The sequence below is a fragment of the Panicum hallii genome, chromosome 6, assembly GCF_002211085.1.
Source record: "Panicum hallii strain FIL2 chromosome 6, PHallii_v3.1, whole genome shotgun sequence".
NCBI classification, from domain to species: domain Eukaryota; kingdom Viridiplantae; phylum Streptophyta; class Magnoliopsida; order Poales; family Poaceae; genus Panicum; species Panicum hallii.
Window position 1 is genome coordinate 41,337,421 of NC_038047.1, and position 26,578 is coordinate 41,363,998.

Consider the following 26,578-nt stretch of genomic DNA (forward strand, 5'->3'; position numbering starts at 1 on the left):
TTTATGGGCAAATCTGTATGTTAAACAGCCAAATCTTTCGTCTTTCTGCAAGATTTTCTTTGTAACTGCACCATCAGTGGCTAGTGGGTGAAACTGAACATTGAACCATCCTGTTGGCTTGTTGCTTGATGCTAGCTTTGTTGTGTTAACAAGCTCAGCTTTTGAGGCAAGGTTTGCCGGGGAAAATGGCGACGTCTGATCGCGCAACGCAGAGAAGACATTTCACCCAACGATTCTTTCGCCGAAAGGAATACGAAGGAGAAAGAAAAGGCGACGGCTTTGACTGAGAAAGCAGAAGCTATTTGCAACAGGCCATCCTCTTTTGTTCGTCGTCCAGTCCAAAGGATCTTTTCATGCCTACTGCTTTGTGAGCTTCGACTGTAGGTACCAGACGACATGCCTGCTCTTCACGCACCACGACAATGGCTTTGCTGCCGTATGCTACGTTGATTTGGCGATCCGCCACTGCGATTCTGACATGCCCTGATCCTGAGTTCCATTCTGAATCCCAATCGCATGTGCTGTGTGCTAGTGCGTGTCGCTGTATACTCCCAAATCCCAGTGGGCTGTGGTGGAGACCTGCCCAACTCGGGTCAACGGGCCGCGCGTCTTGTCGGCCCAACCCAATCGGCGACCAGAACCAGAAACCAGAACCGAGGAGGGGCATATATTTTGGAATACGAACATACACGGGGGCCAATCTGCAAAACACGCGCGCACCCAGCTTTGCTTTCCTCGTCCGCTTCCTACCGCCCGCCCACCTCCCCCGCCCCGCTCCGCGTCCCTCCCGCCCATCGCCAACCGCCGACGAGATCCGGCGCGGGAAACATCCCCCCCAGATCCGCCGCGAGATCACGGGCTCGGGAGGCCCCGAACCCAGTCTCATGCGATCCCGTTAGCCCGGCCTCCTCCTGCTCCACCTCCCGCTCCAGTCGCCATGGCGGGGAGCGACCTCGAGCCGCTGCGCGCCGGCGCGGCCGCGCTGCCGTCCTCGTCGGACCCGGACTCGCCCGCGACCCCGCGGCGGAGCCGCATGCGGGACCTCCTGCGGAACCTGGACCGCCGGCTCTCGAACCGGAGCCGAGGCGGCGAGGGCGCCGCGGCCGCGGGGCACAGCGGCGGGGAGGCGGGGGCTTCGCCGAGGAGGGGCGAGGAGGACAGCGACGAGCTCGGGGACGGCGCGCCGCCCGAGTGGGCGCTGCTGCTCGTCGGGTGCCTCCTCGGGCTCGCCACCGGCATCTGCGTCGCGGCGTTCAATCGCGGGGTGAGTACGAGATCCCCGTGGGGAATTGCCTAGTTTTTTTTTTACGAAATCATCTGGTGCTATACGTGAATTGCCTCCTTTTTTTTATGGTTATAGTATCATGTGGTGCCATTTTTCAGTGAGATGTATGTATATATAAGAAATCCTACTGGTATGCTGATGTCAGTTAGTTTTCCGGCTGGGTTCGTGAGAATTCGTTAGTTATGAGACGTCTATGTGCTGTTTAGGGTGCTTCATTAGAAACTTCAGTGTATTTTTGTGTCTCCTGAATGTGAAATTTGATGCTATGGGATGGTAGCATGCTTTTCAGAATTTTGATCGCTTGTTGAGTGGTGCATTGCTGCATGACCTCTGATGCTAAGAGTTTGCGGGCAGAGTTGCATTGTATTTTTGTCTGATGAGTGATTGTTTTGAGCTACTGACTACCTAGTGTCTTCTTGCTGCTGATTTTTGTGAACGTCTTGTGTTTCCTGTGTATTGTTTTTTGCTGTGATGGATCATATAGATCTTAGTTTTACTGGATTGATTAGGTGGATACCTGGTTGAAATTAAGCTAACTCTATGGAAAGGTGGCTCGTTCTGTTGTTTTTTTACTAGTGAGTGCTACCAGTGTCTTAGTTAACATGATTCTCATTTTTGGGTCACTTCTGTTATTTGGGGTGTTATCTTGGTGATAACATTCCATTTTGTGTTGCTTTATTATTATACAAAATCAAGGTCATTCTACTCAGTTGTTTACTCTCTTACTGTGATCTTTGATCCACTGACTGTCAGCAATCGATTTTCACATCAGTTGCGCCATGTGTTTTATTCAACTATATCCAAATGAAAAGGGAAATATTATATATTTGCTTTGCAAGAAGGCATAGTCATTATTGAGAGGAATTAAATCTAGTTTGCCTATGCATTTTTTAATTAATCCAAAGTTCTTATTTGAACCGTTCTGAATGTTTGCCACTCTGTCTCAGAAGTGCCTGCTTGACTTTTTCAGGTACATGTTATACATGAATGGGCATGGGCAGGCACACCCACAGAGGGTGCTGCTTGGCTCCGTCTTCAGAGGCTGGCCGATACTTGGCATAGGATTTTGTTGATTCCAGTGACTGGTGGAGTAGTTGTTGGGATGATGCATGGATTATTGGAGATCTTTGAGCAGATAAAGCAATCATTATCATCTCAAAGGGAAGGTATTGATCCTATGGCCGCGATCTTTCCCACAATCAAGGCCATCCAAGCCGCCATTACTTTAGGAACGGGGTGTTCACTGGGGCCAGAAGGACCTAGTGTTGATATTGGCAAATCTTGTGCAAATGGGTGTGCTGAAATGATGGAGAACAACAGGGAACGGAGGATTGCTCTTGTCGCAGCTGGATCGGCTGCTGGAATCGCTTCAGGTATTTTGATTAATTATCTATTCAATTCGCGATACAGATTTGTTGAATTAAAAATTGAATGGGTGCATTTTCAGTTTTCTTTCAGCTTGCCAAGATACTGCCCAATTTGTCTGACAAGAAACATGAAATATTTTTATGATATTAAAATCTTTTATTTAATCAGAATAGAACCATAATTTTTGTAACCGTCATGCTACTGAGTTTCCTGTCTTATATCCTCCCCTGACTTTCGTTACTATGTCTTCCTTTAGGTTTTAATGCAGCAGTTGCTGGATGCTTTTTTGCTATCGAAACAGTATTGAGGCCACTTCAAGCAGAGAACTCACCACCATTTACTACTGCCATGATTATATTGGCATCAGTTATATCATCAACTGTGTCCAATGTTTTGCTAGGGGAAAAGGCAGCGTTTATTGTCCCGACGTATGAACTAAAATCTGCTGCTGGTATTTTACCTTATTCTGACCATTTTTGGTGTTAATAAGGTAGTTGTTTTTTAGTTACTTCCAAAATTTAGGGAAGCATGCATTGCATTTTGGTTTCACCTGACTTTTGGTTACAATTTCCATCTTCTATATTTTTGTGATGCACAGCACATACATCTATGTGAGTGAATATCTGCAATCAATTTTTTTTTGTTCCGATTTTAAATCATCATATGACCTTTTATTGTTTGTTGGTATGGCATCTTATGTTTCCGTTGGCAGATTTATTATATTCTCCCATGTGTAGTCTGCAACTTTTATATTTTCCTCGAGTAGCCTGTCTAGAATTCAATATTCCCTCTTTTAAAACCTGGGAATCCAAATAAAGCTTTTACTTCCTCATCTAGGCCTTAGTGTCCCATCCAGCTTTATCTGAGCCTTTAATCTTCCTATATGCTTATGGTTTGAACTGGAACGGGTCTTCTTTCTCTTGTTGGTGTTAATTGCTTTCCCAGGAGAAAAACAGATAGATGCAATGCCCTTATGTAGTCTTTTAATAATAATCAAATGTGACAGGTTCATGGTAATGCAGCTCATCTCCTTGTTAGAACTATCTACAATTCTATTGTTAGGAGCTGTCATTATTTTTACCATTTAGGGCTCGGTATTTGCAGTACTTTGTGGCAATATTTCCAACATTTTTAACTGTTAATTTTCCTTTGTTTAAACATAAAGCTGACTAAGATTATATTCTGCAGAGTTGCCACTGTACCTTATTCTAGGCATGCTTTGTGGAGTTGTGAGTGTGGCATTCAGGCAGTTGGTTGTTTGGTTCACCAAGACTTTTGACTTGATAAGGAAAAAGTTTGGCCTCCCTGCTGTAGTATGTCCTGCTTTAGGTGGTCTTGGAGCAGGTTTAATAGCACTAAGGTACCCTGGAATTTTGTATTGGGGTTTCACTAATGTTGATGAGATTTTACATACTGGTAAAAGTGCTTCTGCCCCTGGAATCTGGCTCTTAGCTCAATTAGCTGCTGCAAAAGTTGTAGCAACTGCACTTTGCAAAGGTTCTGGTCTTGTTGGTGGCCTTTATGCTCCAAGTTTGATGATTGGCGCTGCTGTTGGTGCTGTGTTTGGAGGCTCAGCAGCAGAATTAATAAACTCTGCCATTCCGGGTAACACTGCTGTTGCACATCCTCAAGCTTATGCGCTAGTAAGTTTTCTATTTTAGTCACACTTTAAAGTTTGTGAATTCCAAGGGTGTACTAACTTCAACTCGATTTAGGTGGGAATGGCTGCTACGCTGGCTTCAGTTTGTTCCGTCCCATTGACATCTGTGCTACTGCTCTTTGAATTGACCAAGGATTACAGAATTCTACTTCCTCTGATGGTAGTATCAAATGCATTTTCTGTTTTGCTATATTTCATATAATTTAATTAACATGTCCAATGTAATTGTTGCATTGATTGACAGGGAGCTGTTGGTTTAGCAATATGGGTCCCCTCTGTTGTAAATCAATCTGGTAGCAAAGATAGTGAGGCAACATCTCCTCGACATGGTTATTCTTCACTATTACCTCCTGCTGATAGGAATGAGACAGATTGGAGGCGACAAGATAGGGATGATGTTGAACTCGCAATTCTTGATGTGGATCCGTACAACTATGGTAGTAACAATGAGGAGATGCTTCTAGATGACTTAAAGGTTGATGATAATTGAAGTTATTTTTTCATGAAAGTTGTTTGTAGAAAGTTAAATTTAATACATCTGCAATACTCACAATTTGTTTTTACTAACAATCACTCTTCCAGGTATCGCAAGCAATGTCAAAGCATTATGTGAAGGTCACGTCTGCATTCACCATCAAGGAGACAACAAGGCTTATGCAAGAGAAGCAGCAAAGTTGTGTTCTTGTTGTAGATAATGAAGATTTTCTCGAGGGAATTGTAACATTAGGTGATATTCGTCGTAAAGGATATGAACCAAGCGAAAATTCTCATAGTACTGGGGAAAATTCATCTACCTTGGATGTATGTGAACTGCCCATATCAAGTCCACAGTCTGAGTCCTAGCTGCTATTACTCTCTAAGTTGATAATATATGCATTTACTTGGCAACTTCGCAGGAAAATTCTTCTCCTGTCTCGTCATGTCTCACTCGAGGTTTTCAGTTCCATGGCAACGAAAGAGGACTAGTAACCTGCTTTCCTGATACAGACCTGAGCACTGCTAAGGTGCTAATGGAAGTTAAAGGAATTAAGCAACTTCCAGTGGTCAAACGGGGTGCTGGTCGAAGAAATGATGGAAGGCGTAAGGTCCTTGGTCTTCTTCATTATGATTCAATAGGATGGTGCTTGAGGTGATCCTTTTCCCCACTTATGTTTCTTCTTTGAGTATCTGAGTTACTCCTGTGATTGTATCTTCCTTTGAGATCTTATAAGATGTGATTGAGACTATACCTAATATGAGTAGCTTAACTGCTTTAGGACAAAATTCCCACAAAAGTACTGTATGAGTCCTTTTTCATCTTATACCATCCAGGAACCCACATAGCTCAGCTGCTGCCAATATGAGTGCAAATATTTACTTCTCTCAACACCTATTGCACAACATATTCTTATCCATAGAGAGATGATATGTGTCCTCGATACTGTTGCATCATGTTCTTTAGGACATTGTATTATAACCCTTTCTATTTTAAGCTTTGTGATAAAAAATTCCTTAGGAAATTGCATTTGCCCCTTGCTAGTTCTAAATGGAGTTTAGTCATAGAACCAGCAAACTGTAATCACATAAATTAAAATACTAACAGATTAATTTTTGGTCAAAGCTTTATTCTAACGAAACAAAATACACTTTGTAATTAAAAACGGAGGGAGTATATGTAATCTTGTCATATTTTTTATGCCTTGGGGTTTATGTTGTGTTTTTACAGAACCTGCGGTAAAAAAACACGTTTTGGGGGTATTTGGACATTTCCTGTTTGCTTTTATTACTGTGATATAACAATAATAATTGACATCGCTGAACCAGCGCTTGGAAAACTGCCAGCGACTGGATGAGAAACCGGAACCAGTCGGGTTTTGGTTTTCCCACACCCATTTTTCAAGGCCCCAATGTAACCCCTAGACCACATCACTTATCACTAGATGCACCAAAATTCTTAGAAATGCTTGCAGTTTGTTTTCTTCAATTAAAACTTGAGATGCAGAAGCTAGAGTTGCTCACGCTCAATTTTCTAGACCCAAAAGTTTCTAGAACTCTAGTGTGAACAGTCATCTCGAGCTCTCAAGAGCCTAATTGTAGAAACATTTTACCATAACTGGTGGCTTCTGTGAGAGGGAAACTGAATTTACTGACATTCTTCCTGCTACTGAAGAAAATAGTCTGATGCAAATGTTTGTGCTGTTATCCATTTTCAGGGAAGAGCTTGAGCGGTGGAAGGCAATATACCAGAGAGAGAATTTCCAGCAGACAACAGTCAATGGGCACTGAGCACGTGGAACTGAAGTTTTGATTGTACCTTGTAGCGAAGGAAATACGAGATACGTAAAGTGACACTCCAACAAAACTAGGGTTTAACTTAGAAACACTTCCATTAAGGAGTCCCCTCGTCAAGTGTAAAGTCTCATGGAGTCTGCCAAGGGCATGCTTCTTGTATCAAACACATATATAAGAGGCTAAAAGGCGATTCATCATATATATATATATAAGAGGTGATGTGTGCGATGTGCTGTTTTCAGCTTGCGTTGTGTGGTGCTGAAGTTCTGACATGGTAAATGTACCGGAACCGCTGTCACATCTATGTAACACAATCGAATGACCTTATACTGTCCTTGAACTGTCACATCTGTAGCAAAAATCTGCACATTTTAAGCTGGTTTTAGTTCCAGACTCTAGACTTTTAGGTGTCGTTCGGTTTTTTCGGAACGGGCCGTTTTCGGGGCCGTTCCGGGTGGAACGGAGCAGCCTGTATTGAAAACCGGAGTGTTCTGGCCAGGATCGAAACCTGGTCTGGCCGCTGCCGAACGAAGCCTTAGTTGGATCAACGCAACAGCAAAGCTTAATCCATGTTCAGAGTTCAAACTGAAGCGCTGGGCCATGGCAGCGCTGCAGGCGGTGCAATTTGACAGGTCCACAAGGGCCATGTTAGCAGCCCTGAATTAACGCTCGGTAATCGCCAGTAGATACAATAGATTTTGAGTGGAGCTGAGGTGTGAACGTGAAGGAATCGTATGGTCCAAGAGTAGCAGCAGCCAGCAGGAACAAGGGAGGAAGAAGGGAGAAGCTCCAAATGAATTTACACCATTTCTTCCAAAAAGAAACAAAAACACGACCAAGTGCAACTGCACTAAGGGAAGGGAGAAGCTCCATGAAGTTCTGCTCTTGTCTAGTTAAGGCATAGAACAATAAATTATAGTTGAAGAGAAGGCATTGTGTTTTTGTTATAAGAGTATAAACATGTTATTTTTTCCCAATCAGTATCAGTTCTACAAGCCTCATTTCCTAGTGTTCAGCAGTCGATTGAACAGTATAATGAACTAGGTGTACTCATCCGGATTTGTATGGCTTCTGATAAGAGGAACATCATCTTCACGCCACAAAAGTTGGTCATCACACAAGGGAAGAAACTGCCTCAACATAAACATGATGCTCCTGAAATGTTCAATTCAGATATTAGTCTATAGAATATAGATAACACCAACCTCTGTTAAGTACTAAGCAATCAGGATATCCATCATCATGCACCATATAAATGTTCTATATTACCTCATAGGCTAACATAGGCACAAATTCTTTGGGTTAGAGGTTAGAGTTCTCCCTGTGTCATTATGCTCATCAACAAAGTGCACAGTAGGTACTGAGTGCTTACAAATTTTATTAGGGAATTATGATCAAATTAAAAGAATAAATTCTTCTACAAGTTAAATAGAATAAGTGATTTAGTATCAATGCACAATAAAAAGCCCCAGCTTAATCATACGTTGTATAACATTTACACAAATATTCCATTAAAGTGTGAAACATATAAATTGGACTATTGGAGGTAACTTGAAGATGTCACTTTACTCTAAAATAATAACGGCCATTTACAGATTGTAATGTACCTTGCTCCAGATGCACTAGCTGCTGGTGTTCGAGGAAAAAAAGGTGTTTGAGAAAAATATGCAATGACTGTTTTATGCATCTTCATAATAAACCTTGCCTCTGAATTCTTTGAGTAAAGAAGGGTGGATATTCAGGATTGATCTTTGATACGCCTGAACCAGCTCAATAAGAAAAAAGTTTAAGAATCTACCCTCTGAGTTCCTTATAAAAATCTAGACATAAACAGGAGTTCAGATTGATTGCATATGTCAAGAAATACAATCTTGATACTAGACAGGGCTTTCTTGCAGAAGAGAAAATTGGTACATTCGGAGTAGCAAAGTATAAAATAAACAGGTACAGTATACAGTGGCTTTTGGTCAGAAGTCAAACGCGAACCTTAATCACATTCACATACACCAGGATAGCAAAAACGAACAACCCTGTGTGTTGCTGTTAACTAGTAGTTAAACTCAGTATGGTGCAATCCTGTGTTAGTAGTACCCAGTTGGTTGAACCCCAAATTATTAGTTGTACTCTTACTCGGTGGTGTTAAAACTTTGTAACTTCGCTGCTTCGGTGATGAAATTTGAGATATCCCATTATGGGATAAGAAAACAAAAACCAATAACCGGTCATCCAAACATCGCAGCAATATTTGCCAAGTTTACATATAGAAATGGGTGAGAACAAGTTGTATAGAGCTCTGAAAAAACTTGACACTGAAGCATAACAAAAGTTCTCAGAAGTTCATAAACTGTTAAATGCTGTGAAGTACCTTACCAGTCAACTTCACTGACAGCTTCAGAACATGGTATGCAAGGTAAACAAGAAGTTTAGACCATTCTCAACCAGGAGTGCTTGTGCATATAGTTTGCAAACACAACTGAAACTGAAAGAATGAAAGGTCACCACTGAAACTCTGAAAGGATGAACTGATGAAGGGCCCAAATTGTGACCTTTTTCTCAGTAAGAATTTCAGAAATGCAACACCAACACACAACATACATGAAACATGAACCTGCAAGATGGAAAACCCAGCCTCAGGTCAAAACAACCAACCTCAGAGCACTCATCAGCGGCCGTCGACAGCCTCTCCAGCACGGCCTATAACTCACGGAGCACAACCACCTGCACGCCATTTCCCCTTGCAAACTCTGTGCCGCCACATCCTGCAACACACCAGCACATAAGAAAATCCCAATTGTTCAATCCGAACCAGGCAATCTCACTGTCCTCGCAACCTAGAGAGCAAAAGACGAAGCAAGCAAGCATCAATGCATCACCACCTGTTTATCGGAGACTAGCCCAATCACCTCGTCCGTCGCTGCAGAAGCACGCGAAAGGGGATGAATGCGTAGCGCGCGTTCCGATGACGGCGAACAAGTATCTCCAACAAACTGGATTGCTCGAGATACTTACGGTTGCCGAATCGCCGTGAGAGAGTAGGGTGTTGATGGAGCACGGAGGAGGCGATGAAACCGGCAATGGAGGGGGAATGGAGTCGATGCGGTGTTGCCTCAACGGACGGGTGTGGTTGACCGGCGCCGGCGCCGGTGAGACGGACCCGGCGGGGTGCAGATTATTTTGCAAAATGACCCCTATTCTTGATCCAAATATTTACATGAAACCCACTAATTTGGATCGCGATTATTAAACGTGATCCAAACATTTGCAAAAAACTCCCTAAATCGGATCGCGACTATTAATCGCGATCCGATGTTTTTCACATAACCCCCTATCTCGGGTCCTAATTATTTGCAAAATGGTCCATCTTTTGCGTGCGCACTATCTATTCTCCCGGGCTCCCCGTAGGATCTCCCCGCCGCGCCCCCTCCTCCTCCGTCTTCGACGACTCGGAGGTAGCGTGTCGGGGGATGTCGCGGGTCGCGTGGGGGAGGCGATGACGGTCGGACTGCTCAGCCTCGATGGCTCGATTCAACAGCGGCAAAGGGAGCTGGCCCCTTCACGCGACGTTGCGGCCGCGTCCGCGGCGAGTGCAGCCGAGGCGAGAAGGGTGTTGGTCGAGCGCCGCGGCGGCGGCGGATTGGCGGAGCCGCGGAGGCGAGGCAATGCAGGTGGCGGCGCGCAGCTCGCAGTGGGGTGAGGCAATGGCGGGGGTCGGCCTGGGTTTCGATTCAGTTGTCAGCGACAGCAGATCATCCAAGGCTCCGAGCCAACCCCCTCGCTCCACAACCGGCCGATGCTCATCACTTCACAAAACAAGATCTAGCAAGCCGGTTGAAGGACCAAGCACACTGGCAACTGCTCAACATTGGACATTCAAACCGAATAATGGGCTTCCATCTCATTCTAGTTAGTTCAGCTCGGGCCAAAAAAAATAGAAGCATGAAACAACAAATGCAATTAGGCACAAGCATAGCATTGTGGTTTAAGTCACTGAGATCAAAGCATAAATCCAGGTCACACAAACTGATGATCGAGCAGTGCTCCACCAAACAAGGGATCGATCATACCATACATCATATAGTCACACAGATAGTGTTCCAACAGCATGCCATCCGATGAACATACAGCAACGAGCATGCCTGCCCGTCACCCAAAACATGCCACCAGCACAGAGCATACCATATCCCCCACAAAATGTGTCACCTCATACCATGGCTTGATTCCAGTGTTAGTATGTGGAGCAACTGAAATCAAGCATGTGTGAGTCAAGATGAGATCGCCTAGGGAATCATACTGCAGGCCCTTGCTCCTCGATCAGCCGGTCCAACGAACCATGAATGCCTCCCTGGACAGCCTGATGTTGCCAACCAAGTCGTAATCCCCAGGCATTGGCTGGGATTGCGGTGTTTCGGTTGTTCAGACGGGCTGATGTCGGTCGGCCAATTCCCCAGCTCTTCAAGGAAAATCAAACAATAATTGTCAATACTTGTCAGAGCACAACACAAGCCACATTTTGCACATCTGGGTTTCTGGTGCGCCAATCATAATGATTAGACATTATATAAATAACAGTGATTTACTACATGTGCAAGATATGTCACTGCTAGCAACATAAAAAAGTTCAGAGCAAATGTGTGTAGGAAGATGCATTGGCTGTCTAATGAACTAGGATGTTAACTCATATAAGTAGGAGTTAAACATTACTAGTTTTACATGCATAACACAGTGGTAGACTATAATACACGTATTCTACACTAATCAAGTCTCAACTTGTGACCAAGAAATTAGTCTAGATCAAATATGTTCACATGCAAAGCACATAGCGAAAGTATGTATGCATATCCTACAAACAATTATACTAAGCATCAAATTTCGAAAGAAAATATGCCAGCACAGTTTATACACAAAACCATACAGGGCAGCACAATAAATCGAGTAATCGACATCTGCCTCAGCTCTTCAAGGAAAATCAATCAATAATTGTCAGAACACAACACAAGCCACATTTTGCAGATCTGGGGTTCTGGTGTGTCAATCATAATGATTAACATTATATGGATAGCCATGATTAACTACTGTGTGTGCAAGATATATAACTGGCTAACTGCTAGCAACAAAAAACAAGTTCAGACTTCAGAGCAAATGTAGGTATGAAACATCTACAACGAAACTGGCGAGGGCATCAATCAAGTCATGCATAGTAAAAGAATATATGTGAGATCAATAAGTGAATGCAGCAGCAGTGAGAGGCTAGCGGTCCATCAAGTGCACAACAACTGAACTTCCACACGCACGAATGCAAAGAGAATTTTGCAGACATGTAAATTTTAAGCATGAAGCTATGAACGTCGACTGCATCGATCAAGCTATGAACTTGGCATGGTACTGATACGTACCAGAGGAGATCGATGGCGGCAGCTCCCAAGCGCGGACGAATCGGTTGGCGATGCCGTAGTCGCGGGGAGGTGCCACCACATGGTAGCGGTCGCACTCGACAACCTTGCGGGCGGGCACGTCGACGGCGAAGAGGTGGCCCTCCAGGAAGAAGTAGACGACGGCGGGGTTATAGGGGTGGATGAGCGCGAGCACGGGGACCTTCTTGGGGAGGCCAGTGGCCTCGTAGGTGTCGTCGGCCCAGATGTCGGCGAAGGTGGCCTCGTGCTCCAGCGTCCACTCCGTGGCGTACGGGTCGGGCAGGGTCCAGACGGTGACCTTGGTGGGGTCGCCGCCGAGGCGGTAGGTGTCGACGAAGCACATGTTGCCGGCGCTGACCCCGACGTAGCGGAACTAGTCGAGCACACCACAGGCCTCCCTGTCCTTGAGCACGCAGCCCCGGGGGGGAGCGGGACGAAGCCGAGCACGGGGTGGTCGGCGAAGGGGTTGGCGGTGATGATTCCCCAGGAGTAGTCGGCCCACCAGAGCCTGCCGAGGTGTGCGAGCGTGCGGAGCGGAGCCAGCGGGCGCGGCGGGAGCGGGTAGTGCAGGCACTTGTTGACCCACTCGCCGGCGTCGGAGTAGTAGCAGCGGAGCTCGGCGTGGTGGCTGCCGATGATGGGCAGGAGCTCGGAGACCACGTAGCGGCCGCCGCCGCCGGGGCAGGCGAGGACGCCGAGGAGCCCCTGGTGCTCGATGGGCTCCTCGGGGCCCGGGTCCGGGAGGCGGAGCGCGGTCCCCGTGGCGGCGTCGAGGACGAAGTAGCGCGGGTCGGAGTCCACCCAGCGGAGCGACTCGCGGTCGGGGCTCTCGACGCGGGTGAGCGGGGCGTCGAGGATGGCCGAGAGGAGGAGCAGCCCCGTGGCGTCCTCGGCGGGTACGAACGGGAAGCTCTGCGGCGTGGGGCGGTCCGGGAACACCCGCGGGGAGACGGCCAGGCGCGAGACGCGCGGGGGCGCGGCGAGCGCCAGCGACACGTCGGCACCGCCCTGGACGACGCGCGGGATGCTGCCGAGGATGACCCACGGCGACGTCGGCGGGGGTGGCGGGGTGGGGCCGGCGGCGGCGTCTGCGGTGGTGTGTGGCGCCGCGTGGGGAGAAAGTGGGCTTTGGTCGGGCTAGCGGCGAGTGGCGGCGAAGCGGTGAGCGCCCCGGCAGCGGCGGCGGCGGCGCGAGGGTTTTGCTGGTGCCTCCGCTGGAGGCAGAGTCCCATCAAGCTCCTCGGCGTGGCTGGGGTTCCGGTTCCATTTCGTCCCGGTGTCTGCGTGTGGGGGCTGGTGGCCGTCGGCCCGGTGAGGAACTTTTTGTCAGGGCTCTGGAACTGGGAGGCAGGCAGGTTTGAATTCCTTCCTCTTCCCGGTATAGCAACGGTGCCCGGCGAGCTGCGGCCAATTGGCCATTGCTATACCGGATCATTCGCCGTCCACCGCACCCGACCGGGCCGGCGGAGGAGGAGAGACCGAGAGAGGACACACTTCAAAGGCTGGCCGAACCGGCTCAGACGGCAGCTGGTGCGTTACACGGGAGCAGCCGGTCGGTACGCGACAAAGCACGGGAAGAGGAAGGAATTCAAACCTGACTGCCTTCCGGTTATTACTCACTCCATTGCAAAAAGCAGTTGTTTTGATAAATCTAAATATATAGATTTTACTATGCACCTGGATAATATCTAGATGCATAGAAAAAATTATATATGTAAATTTACCAAAACAATCTATATTTTGGAACAGAGCGAGTTGACATTTAGGCTTTGGCCTCCCTGAGTTTTCAAAACTCATTTGTATTTCGAAATTGCTTTTGTACTTGTATATAACGGGAAGAGGAAGGGATTCAAACCTGACTCCCTCCCAGTTATTACTCCCTCCATTGCAAAACGTAGGTCGTTTTGACAAATCTAGATATATAAATTTTGCTGTACACCTAGATAATATCTAGATGTATAGAAAAAATTATACATCTAGATTTACCAAAATAATCTACTTTTAAAACGGAGCGAGTAGGCATTTAGGCTTTAGCCTCCCTGAGTTTTCGAAACTCATTTGTGTTTCGAAATTGCTTCTGTACTTGTATTCGGATCAAATCGTGTGAGTTTTCTCCATTTTCGTGTTCTTCAAAGTTTAACTATTCGTTTTAAAGAAAAGTTTAACTAGACTTGCGTCAACTTCTTGATATACGCTCACGGTGAAAACAGCGGGTCAGTACACATTACTACATTATTAGGGGCAGAGAAAGAAGCTACCATTTGGCACTAGCTCTCTCGCTCTTCTTAAAAAAGCATTAGATCCAAACCCAAACAAAGGCAAGGGATTCCTTTGGTAAAAAAGCAAGAAATTCGATGAGATCCCCTGCTCGTTGTTGCTGCATTGCCGCAGCCACCTCCAACAGACGAATGAAACAACGAAATCCTAGCAACCGCCACGCTAATCTCTTTGCTGCTTACAACTACACCGCCGCCACCACCACTTCCGTAGATCTTCTTCCTACACGGCATCCCTTGCACTTTTCCTCCACCCCCGGCGCTAGCTATGTTGATGCGTGTCATCCTCGGTAGCGTTCCGTTCCGCTAATTCCGTACCGTGCTGGGCCTGTGCCGGGCCAAAAAAGTCGGGCCGGCCCACGGGCCTCTGGCCGGATGGAAAAGTATAGCTAGTAGAGCAGCGAATCATCGTCCAGTTGCTTGCCGGAGCGCGAATGCCGCCGGCTGGCCGGCCGGCCGGCCAATCCGGCGGCGATCCATGTTGGGCGAGCGAAAAAAAATCTGGGTGCCGGTAGCAGGGGCGAGCAGCGCCGGCAGATTGGCCGGCTGGGGCTGTCGACCACCGCGGGCTCGGGCAGTAGGCTAGGCCAAGTGTGCGGACGCCGCCTCGTCCGGTCGCCCCAATCTCTGTACTCGGACCCGCCGGGCCAGTCACTGCAGAGGAACCGGTTCCCGTTTCAGTGTCTCAAAAGATCATGCGTGCAATCACGGGCTCCGCGTTCCGCCTCCCGGACCCCAGCCCCGGGGAGTCCATCATGCACCAGGCGCTCGTCGGCGTCATCGCCTCTCCCAGCGGCGGCGACCGCTACATGGTCGCCGAGCTCGTGCCCTCCTTCGGCAGCGAGAGGGCAGACCTCCGCTGCTTCTCCTCCGACCTCGGCGAGTGGGTCAACAAGCGCGTGCACTACCCGCTGCCACCGTGGATCCCGTCGCCGCTCTGCACGCTCGCTCACCACGGCAGGCTCTGGTGGGCCGACTACTCCTGGGGCATAATCACCGCCGACCCCTTCGCCGACGACCCCGTGCTCGGCTTCGTCCCGCTCCCCCGGCCTTGCGTGCTCGAGTGCAGGGAGGTCCACGGGGTGCTCGACAAGTTCCGCTACACTGGGGTCAGCGCCGGCAGCCTGCGCTTCGTCGACACCTACCGCCGCGGAGGCGCCCCCAACAAGGTGACCGTCTGGACTCTGCCCAACCCCGACGCTACAGAGTGGACGCTGGAGCACGAGGCCACCTTCGTCGACATCTGGGCCGACGACACCTACAAGGCCACTGGCCTCTCCAAGAAGGTCCCCGTGCTCGCGCTCATCCACCCCTACAACCCCGCCGTCGTCTACTTCTTCCTGGAGGACCACCTCTTCGGCGTCGACGTGCGGGCCCGCAAGGTTGTCGAGTGCTACCGCTACCATCTGGTGGCGCCTCCCCGCGCCTACCCCATCGCCAACCGATTCATCCGCGCTTGGGAGCTGCCGCGTGCTGTCTCCTCAGGTACATGTCACAGTACCATGCCTCAATGCCTCTTCTCATCTCTGGCTCTGCCGCTTCAGAATTATAACAGGATATCCGTGCCCTGCGTAAATGTGTTGGCTTGATTGATATTATCAATCAATAATCTTCTAGTTCATGCATGGCTTGATCCTTGCTCTCAGCTAGTTGTAGATGCCATCGTTACAACTTACATGTCTGCAAAATTCTCTTTTGTGCTTAGTTCAGTACCTATTACATGTCAATTACTGTACTGTATGCTTCATATGGTTGGTGTGTATATGTTCCGACACATTTTCTTTCTAGAATTGGTGCTGAGATACTGGTATTCCCCTCGCTGGTGTACTATTAGACTACTATATCTTGTTGATATTTATTTACACATGTTGAGACTTGCTACTTGTAGGATAAGAAATTTTTGCTTTGGGCTTCATACCTGACTAAAAATGTTTACCCAATGTAGTCACATATGGTTCTGTCAAGTTACACAGCCAATGCCTTTTCCTGCACATGTGTGGTAGACTAATTCTTGATCACAGCCTCAAAGGTTGGGATCACTATAGTTATTTGTAGAACATATTTCATCTCACTGTGCTAAATTCGTATGTGACTATTGTAATGTTAACTTCTTTCTTATATCATTTAAGTGTGTTGAGTTTTGATTGAACCTCTGCATGCCGCCTTCACTGAGTTGTAGATGTTTCATAATTATAACTTATATATGTGAAATTCTCTTTCATGTGCTCGTGTTCAGGATCTGTGCTAATGTCTTGACAGGGATCCGAAAGACCGAAAGTATTGCACTTGATGATTGGCAGTACTCATTATACGTTGGTTTGTTGTACTTTACGACCTGTATGGTTGGAGTGCATATATACTGCGGTGACCATTCTTTCAAATATTGATGCTGAGATACTAGTATTCTCCAGTTGGGTCTGCTTTTAGACTAGTACCTTAGTGCTGATGTCTACACAAGCTGAGACAAGTTATTTTAGGACATGGACTTTTGCTTTGTGCTTCCTATATATGACTAAAATGTTTAATGTTTATACCACAGTCGTATATATGGTCATGGTGAATGGTGAATGCCTTTCCCTAAATATCTGATCTAAACTAATTTCAGGATCACAAGTTGAGATCACTAGTTATTTGTATAATATATGTACACTCACTGTGCTTAGTTCGAATGTGATTATTGTAATGTTTAATTCTTACCTGTGTAGCACTGAGCATCTTAGTTAGTGAGGCAGCCATTACAGCTTCCTGCACACATTGGCTTTGAACTTGTTTCCTGTCTCCAGCAGATATATATCTTGCACAAATAATAGTTAATTAGGGCTATCCAAATTATGATTTATGATTGACACACCAGAAATCCAGATTTGCATAATGCATTGTTGTGTTCTGACAAGTAAGTGATGACTGGTTTTCCTTGAAGGGCTGAGGAATCGGTCGAGTGACATCAGCTCTCCTGAACCAACTGCAACACCACCTTACCGGCCAATGCCTGGAGACTACCACTTGTTTGGCATCTCCAGTATGGTGGCACCCAAAGAATGAGCTGAGGAGCAACGGTATGCAGCTGTTTAATGTTCTAGGTAAACTCATCTCCCCATACATAAACATAAGTGATCTCAGTTGCTCTTTGTACCCTCCCACATCATGCATGAAGGAGTACTACTGTACCAACTAATGTCAACTCTCCTGAACCAACTAATATAGTTTTGTCCTTTGATCCAGGTTTAGCTAGCAGTGCTGAACTCAAGCTATGGCATGATGGCGTGTTTTTGGGTGGGATATTACATGCTTTTGAAGCATTATATGATACTTAGCTGTATGGTATGATGGATCGCTGCTATGGACCTATGGTGGAGCACTGCACTCGATGATCAGGGTGCATGTGACCTGGATCATGCTTGATTTCAGTGACTTGAACCGCAATGCTATGCTATTTGCTCTTGACCGACTCACTGGTCCACGCAATTGCTGTTTCATGCTTTTATGTTGATCTTGTGGTGTGAGCTAGCTCGAAGAAGTTCATTATTGATCGTGGCCAGTGGCCTGAGTGGAAGTAGTTAGAATCTGGGATGAAGTTCCATTCATTTCGGTGTTCAGCACCGAGCAAACTGTCAGTCTGCAATGATCCATGTGAGCAATGGTGCTTGGTTTCTAACCGGTTGGCTGGTTCCGGCTGACAAGATTGATGCTTGCCGGTTGTGGAGTCAGGGATTCACCCGTTGTGGTTGGCTACTTGCTGCTGCTCTGAATTAAAATTGGTTGTCGTTACTGGGGTTGGGACGTGTCAAACCTTGCCCATTGATGCAGACTGTTCGCTTATTTATGCCTCTGGTTCTCAGTAAAATTCGATTCGCTTTCAGCAATTCGGAACTGTATTCCTTTGCGATTGAATCGCCTGTAGGATTGCCCGGACGGGGACAGGTTGGTCTCGTTGGCATTCAAGTGCTCCTCCCCTCTTGTAGCTGCAGTTCTCTGTTGATCTGGCTTCCTTCCGCAGGATGGGTTCGGTCGAAAGGCTGCGCCGCCGCGCCACCCTTTGCACGATCCATCGCGAAGCAGCTGCCAGGCGAATAGGCGATGGCCAGATCGGTGGGTCAAGTCATTTTCAAATCTCCTCTTCTCTCTGCGCTCGCACAGCAGCCCGAAGCCCCAAACGGTGACGAGCGCACACACAGGGCTTCGATCCCCGGAGCCGGAGGTCACGCGGCATCGCCGTATTTTATCCGTGGACCTGCACGCAAGCCTCCCTGCCAAGGCCGTCGGCCCATGGTGACGCGTCGTCTCGCTGGGTCGTCGCTGGTCACGATCTCGCAGGCGCAGAGGAGCTGTTCTTCCAACTCCGTCTGATCACGCCGGCGAGTGGCCAGCGGGAGCGCTACATGGCAAGCATCCTGAGAACAGCTTTGATCAGTTGGCTTCTTCTCAGCTCCGATCAACCACAACGATGTCGTATGCGTGCTGGGGGGGATCGTGGCGCTCGTCGGCGGCACGACGCCGTTGGCCGGCCGGCGGCCGCAGTGGAGATGAGGAGAAGCTCGCGGCATGGACGTCGGAGCCTATCTTGACCCTGATCTGAACCGCCCAATCCAGATCGAATGGCTACAAGTGTCCCGTACAAACGTACTGCGGTCAACCTAATATTATGCAAAAGGAACCCCAAATATTTTCATAACCCCCCTTGAAGTGAAATGGATCGCGATTAAATAATCGCGATCCAAATATTTACACAAAACTCCCTTACTTGGATCGTATTGAATCACGATCCGAATATTTGCATAATACCCCCTAAAATTGATGGAATATTTCCATAAAACCCTCTTTCGTACCTGCCATCTTCCTCGTTCCCTTGCACATGGCCCATGGCACCCCTTCCCGTCAAGCGACGGACGGCGACGGTGACACCTGCCTCTTCCTCACGTATGAATTCCCGCTCCTCCTCCATCTTCCCCATGATTTGCGCCTGGATTGCCTCCTTCACTTCCGCCTCCAACTCAAACATGGGACGAGGTCAGTGGAGGACGATGAGCAGGAAAGGAATACGAACTGAACTTCGGCGGCGGGCGCGATGGCACCGCCGGATACATGGACTTGCCGCTGCCTCCTTCTGGTCATGAGATAATGGATTTCGCGGACTCTTCCACGGTCACGGCGGCGGCTGAATTGCGGATGCGCGCGCGATGAATTTTTCCGCAAACCTTTAGCTTCTTATGATTAATTTGATCTTCCTTTCGTCAAGATGGTTTGCCATCAGCGTTGATGGAAGTGGTGGGGGATATTTAATTTTTTGCCATCTTTACGAAGTGTCAGCACTCAAATATCAGCTTCATAAATACTTTTACATATTTGCCATAGGAGAGAGAAGGATTCTTATATTTTTGCCAAATTTGCGGACGTGGCGGGCCACATTGGACCTCCAGCGTGGATATGCCAGGTAAAATGACCCATATACCCACACGAGCCCACACTAAGACACCTTCCTTTCCTATGACAGCTAGGCCCCACACGTCATCCCTGGCCTCCGTCCACATCTGCCGAAGGTTCTTAAGAAGCTGTACCACTTCGGTTTTACCCTCCCCCTCTTGAACCTGCTCCTGCTGCTCTCCATCGTCGCCGCATCGGCGCGCAACGAGGAGAAAGGCCGTGCGCTCGCGGTGCACAGGCGGGCACTTGACCCTGCCGGCCGAGTCCTGGGCACCTAGAACCCCTCCGGCGGTTCCTTCGTCGGCATCATGACCGTCTCACTGTAGGGCCCGGGCTCTCCGGCAGCTTGCCACCAGCGGTCGCTGGGCTCCGGCACCTCAGGGGCTGTACCTGCACTATACGGCATCAAGGGGCCAATACCCGCTGGCACAATCAGAGGGCAGCAGAAGTAGGCGCTCGGCACGGGGCAGGAACCCGTCGCGATTGGCCCGTCGCCCGTGGCGCGGCTGCGTCGCGTGTGGCGCGCCACGCGCGTCCCGACCGGCCCGCTGCGGCTCCGCCTCGTCGTCACGGCCGGCTTCGGTGGCAAGTGGCTGCGGAGCCAGGAAGCGGTGCTGCCGGCCCGGGCAGGCGTATGACACGGGGCTCCGGGTCACCGAAGTCGCCCTGCGCACCTGCAACCGCTCATGCCGCGCGCGCGCCGTCGCCGGCGACGAGGAGCTCAGATAGCCAGATGACATGTTGGCACGCGCGCTTGTACATATTTAGTTGATTCCGTCCATGATTCGCCGGCCGCCATTTTTTCTTTTGGCGTGCGGTTGCATGTAATTTGCTCCGTGATCCCAGTTGGTCGCTTATGTGATGATGAAGAGTTGGTTCTTGAAGACAATTGAAGAGAGAAACAGAACAGAAAACCTTGTGGCTGATGATCCAAGGCTGCACGAACCAATGCAAGCAAGTATGCTAGGTGCGCTGCGCCTGCACTACTGCAGTGATAGATGATTGTTAACTTGATCTCGACCCCGGATCGGTCCAACGACCGATCTGGAGTCCGTTACGCGCCCCGATCGGGGGCGCACAGCCAAGTCTATGGCATGTGGGCCCCCGTCGCGCAGCGCCACAATAAATAGAAGGTGGGGGCCGGGGCACGCGGTACGAGGTTCGCCGCCGTTCCTATTGCCCACCTAAAAACCCTAGCGATCCGATCCAAAGGGGGGCGCTGAAGCGACGGGAAGTCCGCCGCCTCTGCGTCACGCGCCGCCGCCTCTGCACAGCATCACTGCCGCAAGCGCTTCCTCGTCCTCGACTCCGGCTCGACTTCTTCATCGCCATGGCCAACAACGGCGAAGCCGGGTCGTCCACCGGGGGTACGGCATCTTCTCCATCTCTCTCTCTCTCTCTCTCTCTCTCTCTCTCTCTCTGTTTCTATCTAGATTAGTCACCAATGCTGTCTTATTGGCTAATCCCCGAGCTAATTGTCTCTTAGTCGATCACCTAGACCTAACAATGGTATCAGTTAGCCTAACTAAGCGCAGTTAGCCTCGGGTAAGAGAGAAAAGCAATTAGAAGGAGGGGATTTCAATTTAACCCGAGAGAAATGCAAGGCAAGTAAGAAAGATCGATTCCAACCCTTCGGGGTGAAAGAACCCACGCACCCGAGCCCAAACCCGCAACCCTAACCCTAACCCTAACCCTAACCCTAGCACTAGCACCAAATCGAGCAAAACAGAACGCTTACCTCACCACCGGGAGCTACCTGCTCCACGGGACAGCACCGCCGAGGCCCAGGAGCTCCGGCGCACCTCCGCCGTCGATGGTTTGCGGGGAACACGCGGCGGGCCGGGGTTTTGACCCGGCCGCACCAGCCGGACGGCCGTCGGATCTGATCCGACGGCCACAGAGAGGTAAGGGGCGCGCGGGCCGCTTACGGCCCAGGCGGGGCGCCACTTTCCCGGCCCAGGCCCAGGTTGCGGCCTGGTGCGCGGGTAAGCGCCCCGCGCGTGCGGGAGGCCGCGCTGGGCCGGGCCGCAGTGGGCTGCTTTGGGCCATTTTGGGCCGTATGAACAGTAAAATTCAGTATTTCTCTCAGAAACTTTTACACATTTCTTGTATAGTTTTGTCTCTAATTTATTTTTCACCAACGTGATAAATTTAATAGAGAGATAGCCAGTTAGAAAGTTTTTGAAAGTAAGCATATTTCATCTTTTCTGCTGCAAATTTAATTAAGTTATATCCTTTAATTATTTTAGAACCAACGAGATATTATAATTAAAGGAGTCAGTTTTAAGTTATTTCTTCCGTTATAATATTATTATTTTCTGACCAACGTTGATAATAACAGTATTATAATTTTTCAGTAAGTTTTCATGCATTTGTTCTAATTCTGCCCAACGGTGATTTAGAATTAATGCAGCTAGCTACTTGTACATCTTATTTGACCAACGTTAAATTGTGATATACAATTATTATTCTATAAAACAGTTCTCACTTTTCTTGATTTAAATTTCAGGATCTAATGCAATGACTTTCATTAATGCTATACCGCCGTTGGATGGTTCTAACTACGGGATATGGGCACAAAAGCTAGAAGTGGCTCTCGCACTGTCAGACATCGACTTAGCCATCACCTCACTGTTTCCTGTTGGTCCCGAGGAACTGGTGAGGGACCCAGAAGAGACATCTACTGTTTGGCAAGCTCGTCAGAGAGAACATGCAAATGTTCAAATGAAGTACGATCTTGAGAGAGCAAAATGGAACTCTTCCAACAGAAAGTGCTTGGTGGTTATCAAGAGTTCCATTATAGACAGTATCAGGGGAGCAATCCCAGATTGCGCCACCGCAGTTAAGTACTTAAAGAAAGTTGAGAGTCAATTTGTTGGCTCTTCAAAAGCTTATGCACAAACTCTGATTCAGAGGTTAGTAAATGACAAGTACACTGGCGGTGGTGTGAGAGAGCACATACTAAAGATGAGCAACATGGCATCCAAGCTCAAACCTATGGACATGGAGCTTTCTCATGCTTTCGTTGTCCATCTGGTTCTGGCTTCTCTGCCAAAAGAGTTTAAGACTTTTGTTGTTAACTACAACATCAGCCCAAAGACATGGGATCTAGAGAAACTCATTGCGATGTGTGTGCAAGAAGAGGAAAGACTTAAAGCCTCGCATGGTGACATGCTCAACTATGTTAGGCACAACAAAAGAAATAACTCTTCTGACAAATACACGAGGCCACAAGGGAAACCTCAGTTTAAACGAGGTTCCACTTCTTCTTCTTCTTCGACTCACCCAGGCAAGGGTGCAAAGAAAGATCAACCACACATTGAAAAAGATCAATGCATGTGGTGTCACAAGACAGGACACTACAAGAAAGATTGCCCAGATTTTTTAAGGCATTTACTTAAGAAAGGTGAGGATGTTATCACATTTATAGATGAGACCCTGTACGTAAGTTATTCTAAATCTACTTGGTGGATTGACTCAGGTGCAACTGTTCATGTTGCTAATTCTTTGCAGGGTATAAGTACAAGGACGATGCTACAAAGAGGGGATAGATGGCTGAAAGTCGCCAATGGAGTTAGAGCCGACGTTGAAGCAGTTTGTCAACTCACGTTAGAATTAGAGAATGGCTTCAAACTCCAGTTACATAATATTCTTTATGTACCCTCTTTATCTAGAAATTTAATTTCAGTATCATGTCTGGCAGATGATGGTTATAAGTGTCATTTTGGCAAAGAACAATGTGAGATTATATTTGAAAGTCAGTGTGTTGGTCTTGCCATCCGACAAGACAAACTTTATATGTTGCCTATGCATGAGACTGTGAATTCTGTTAGCAATGCTACGAGTATTGAACGCACGACTAATGACGCAAGTCATAAGCGCAAACGATGCGATAACGAAAATTCAGCGAAATTATGGCACTGTCGTTTAGGCCATATTTCGAGGGGGAGAATTGAGAGATTAATTAAAGAAAATATTCTCCATCCGTTGGATTTTTCAAATGAAGAATATTGCATCGATTGCGTTAAAGGAAAGTACGTTAAGAAAATAAAGAAAGGAGCCAAACGCAGTTCAGGAGTTTTGGAGATAGTGCACACAGATATCTGTGGTCCATTTCCCATAAAATCTGTGGACGGTTATGATTCGTTCATAACGTTTACGGATGATTATTCACGTTATGGCTATATTTATCCAATTAAAGAAAGATCAGAAGCGTTAGATAAATTTAAGATTTTCAAGGCTGAAGTAGAAAATCAGCAAAATCTTAAAATAAAAATAGTAAGATCTGACCGTGGAGGCGAGTACTACGGTCATCACACCCCGTATGGCCAAATTCCTGAACCCTTTGCAAGGTTTCTACAGAAAAATGGAATAGTAGCTCAGTACTATACACCAGGTGAGCCTAAGCAAAATGGAGTCGCTGAAAGACGTAACCGTACCTTGATGGATATGGTGAGAAGCATGCTAAGTTACTCCACGTTACCGATTAATTTATGGATGGAGGCATTAAAAACCGCTATTCATATTCTTAATCGCGTACCGAGTAAGTCGGTGCCTAAAACACCGTATGAGTTATGGACAGGGAGAAAACCTACACTAAATTATTTACATGTGTGGGGCTGTCCAGCTGAGGCGAAAGTATTTAATCCAAATATCGGAAAGTTAGACCCTAAGACAGTAAGTTGCCATTTTATTGGCTACCCAGAAAAGTCGAAGGGTTATCGTTTCTACTGTCCTAACGGATATACAAAGTTCGTAGAAACAAGACACGCTGTCTTTTTGGAGGATCAGATGATGAGGGGGAGCACGGTAGCTTGAAAGATTGACCTTGAGGAGAAGCGGGTTTTCGTACCTACTCCAATGATCCAAGATCCATTTTTCGTGTTGCTTGTTGCTGCTTCACCTATGGTGTCAGCACCTGTTGTTAGTTCTTCACCAGTTGCTGCTCCACCTACGGTGACAGCACCTGTTGTTAGTTCTCCAGCTGCGGCCACGAGTCAGAATCAGGAACCTATCCTTCAGGATCCGACAGAACTGGTAGCCGCACATCAGGGGGAGCAACAGCAGCCCCAAGTAGAAGAAGTGCCAATAGCCGAGACACCGAGAAGGTCTCAAAGAACAAGAAAGCTCGCTATTTCGAGCGATTATCAAATCTATAATAGCGAGGAAATTCAGATGGAGGGTGACCCCACTTCATTTGAAGATGCCATGAGAAGCGTTCATTCGTCTGAATGGTTGGAAGTCATGAAAGATGAAATGAAATCGATGAGTACCAACGATGTTTGGGATCTAGAAGAAATTTCTAAAGGAGCCAAAACAGTAAGCTGTAAATGGGTCTACAAGACTAAATGTGACTCCAAAGGGAATATAGAAAGATATAAAGCGCGACTTGTGGCAAAAGATTTCACACAAAGAGAAGGGATAGATTATAATGAGACATTTTCTCCTGTTTCATGCAAGAATTCCTTCAGGATTATAATGGCGCTAGTGGCACATTATAACTTAGAGTTACATCAGATGGATGTAAAGACGGCGTTCCTCAACGGGGATCTGTATGAGAATGTTTACATGGCACAGCCAAAAGGTTTTGTCATGGAAGGAAAAGAAAAGATGGGATGTTGTCTAAAGAAATTCATTTATGGATTAAAGCAAGCCTCCAGACAGTGGTATTTGAAATTCGATGAAACCGTAAGAAAGTTTGGTTTCAAAGAAAATGAGGAGGACAACTGCATTTACGCAAAATTTAAGAGTGGAAAATTCGTTTTCCTTATTCTGTATGTGGATGATATTCTGCTTGCTAGCAGTGATATTGATCTACTATTGGAGACAAAGAAATTCTTATCATCAAAGTTCGATATGAAAGATTTAGGTGAAGCCTCATTCGTCTTAGGAATTGAGATTCACCGAGATAGAAACAAGGGGGTTTTAGGATTATCGCAGAAAGCATACCTAGAAAAGGTACTAAAGAAGTACGGTATGCATGCGAGTAAGCCAACACCTGCTCCTATAGTCAAGGGCGATAGTTATGGGAAATTTCAGTGTCCTAGAAATCAGTACGAAATCGATCAGATGAAAGCGGTACCATATGCTTCAGCTGTCGGAAGCCTACAGTATGCTCAAGTATGTACGCGCCCTGACTTAGCTTTTGTCACCGGGATACTTGGCAGATTCCAGAGTAATCCAGGGATAGAACACTGGAAAATGGTTAAGAAAGCTTTGCGTTATGTGCAAGGAACGAAAGACCTCATGCTAACATACAGGAGATCTGAATCTCTAGTGATAGAGGGTTATTCAGACTCAGACTTTGCGGGAGATAAGGATGACAGAAAATCCACGTCAGGCTATGTGTTTACTCTCGCAGGTGGAGCTATATCGTGGAAAAGCTCCAAACAGATAGTCACTGCATCATCTACGATGTATGCGGAATTTATAGCTTGTTACGAGGCATCGGGGCAGGTTAAATGGCTAAAGAAATTTATACCCGGATTAAGAGTGGTTGACAGCATAGAAAAACCACTAAAGATGTACTGCGACAATGAGCCTGCAGTATTTTACGCTCACAACAACAAGTCAAGTGGAGCTGCCAAACACATTGACATAAAGTTTTATGTTGTTAAAGAGCAAATCCAGGATCATACAATTAGTCTTGAGTATTTGAGCACAAAGAAGATGTTAGCGGATCCGCTCAAAAAAACTTACCACCCAATGTGTTCAGAGAACACTTAGCCGGCATGGGTTTACGGGAAAGCCTATGATTCCTGGATAGTAAGGGCCCAAAAGTAGGGTTCTGTTTCAAACGGAAAAGTATGCTGTGGCTGTTAATCCAACAGTAATAACTGTTGAGACGAGGCATGCTCAATGTACTAATCTGAATGAAATCGGACGT

The 26,578-nt window shown here is 47.2% G+C and overlaps 3 protein-coding genes across 6 annotated transcripts; 2 read left to right on the forward strand and 1 right to left on the reverse strand.

Moving 5' to 3' along the window:
• Positions 1–739: 739 nt before the first annotated feature.
• On the forward strand, positions 740–6,906 carry LOC112897338 (chloride channel protein CLC-f). Its single transcript, XM_025965615.1, has 9 exons — positions 740–1,264; positions 2,256–2,658; positions 2,910–3,104; positions 3,842–4,296; positions 4,369–4,473; positions 4,558–4,788; positions 4,896–5,114; positions 5,210–5,442; positions 6,506–6,906. Exons 1-9 carry the CDS (start codon positions 938–940, stop codon positions 6,576–6,578), a joined length of 2,241 nt encoding a protein of 746 aa, XP_025821400.1. The 5' UTR covers positions 740–937; the 3' UTR covers positions 6,579–6,906.
• Positions 6,907–9,278: 2,372 nt separating this feature from the next.
• LOC112898322 lies at positions 9,279–13,414 on the reverse strand. Its single transcript, XM_025966667.1, has 4 exons — positions 13,384–13,414; positions 12,431–13,083; positions 11,978–12,368; positions 9,279–9,343 (listed from the first exon to the last, which is right to left on the reverse strand). Exons 1-4 carry the CDS (start codon positions 13,412–13,414, stop codon positions 9,279–9,281), a joined length of 1,140 nt encoding a protein of 379 aa, XP_025822452.1.
• A 1,291-nt stretch (positions 13,415–14,705) lies between these two features.
• On the forward strand, positions 14,706–18,039 carry LOC112897618. 4 transcript variants are annotated; one of them, XR_003229691.1, is made up of 3 exons: positions 14,706–15,756; positions 16,531–16,732; positions 17,190–17,323. XR_003229691.1 is itself a non-coding variant. In XM_025965964.1 (3 exons), exons 1-2 carry the CDS (start codon positions 14,967–14,969, stop codon positions 17,311–17,313), a joined length of 912 nt encoding a protein of 303 aa, XP_025821749.1. In that variant the 5' UTR covers positions 14,706–14,966; the 3' UTR covers positions 17,314–17,351; positions 17,494–18,039. The 4 variants fall into 4 exon arrangements, 3 of the variants coding, with proteins under 3 accessions (XP_025821749.1, XP_025821750.1, XP_025821751.1); XM_025965964.1 differs by lacking the exon at positions 16,531–16,732 and adding an exon at positions 17,494–18,039 and having other exon boundaries at positions 17,192–17,351; XM_025965965.1 differs by lacking the exon at positions 16,531–16,732 and adding an exon at positions 17,494–18,039 and having other exon boundaries at positions 17,192–17,327.
• Positions 18,040–26,578: the final 8,539 nt, after the last annotated feature.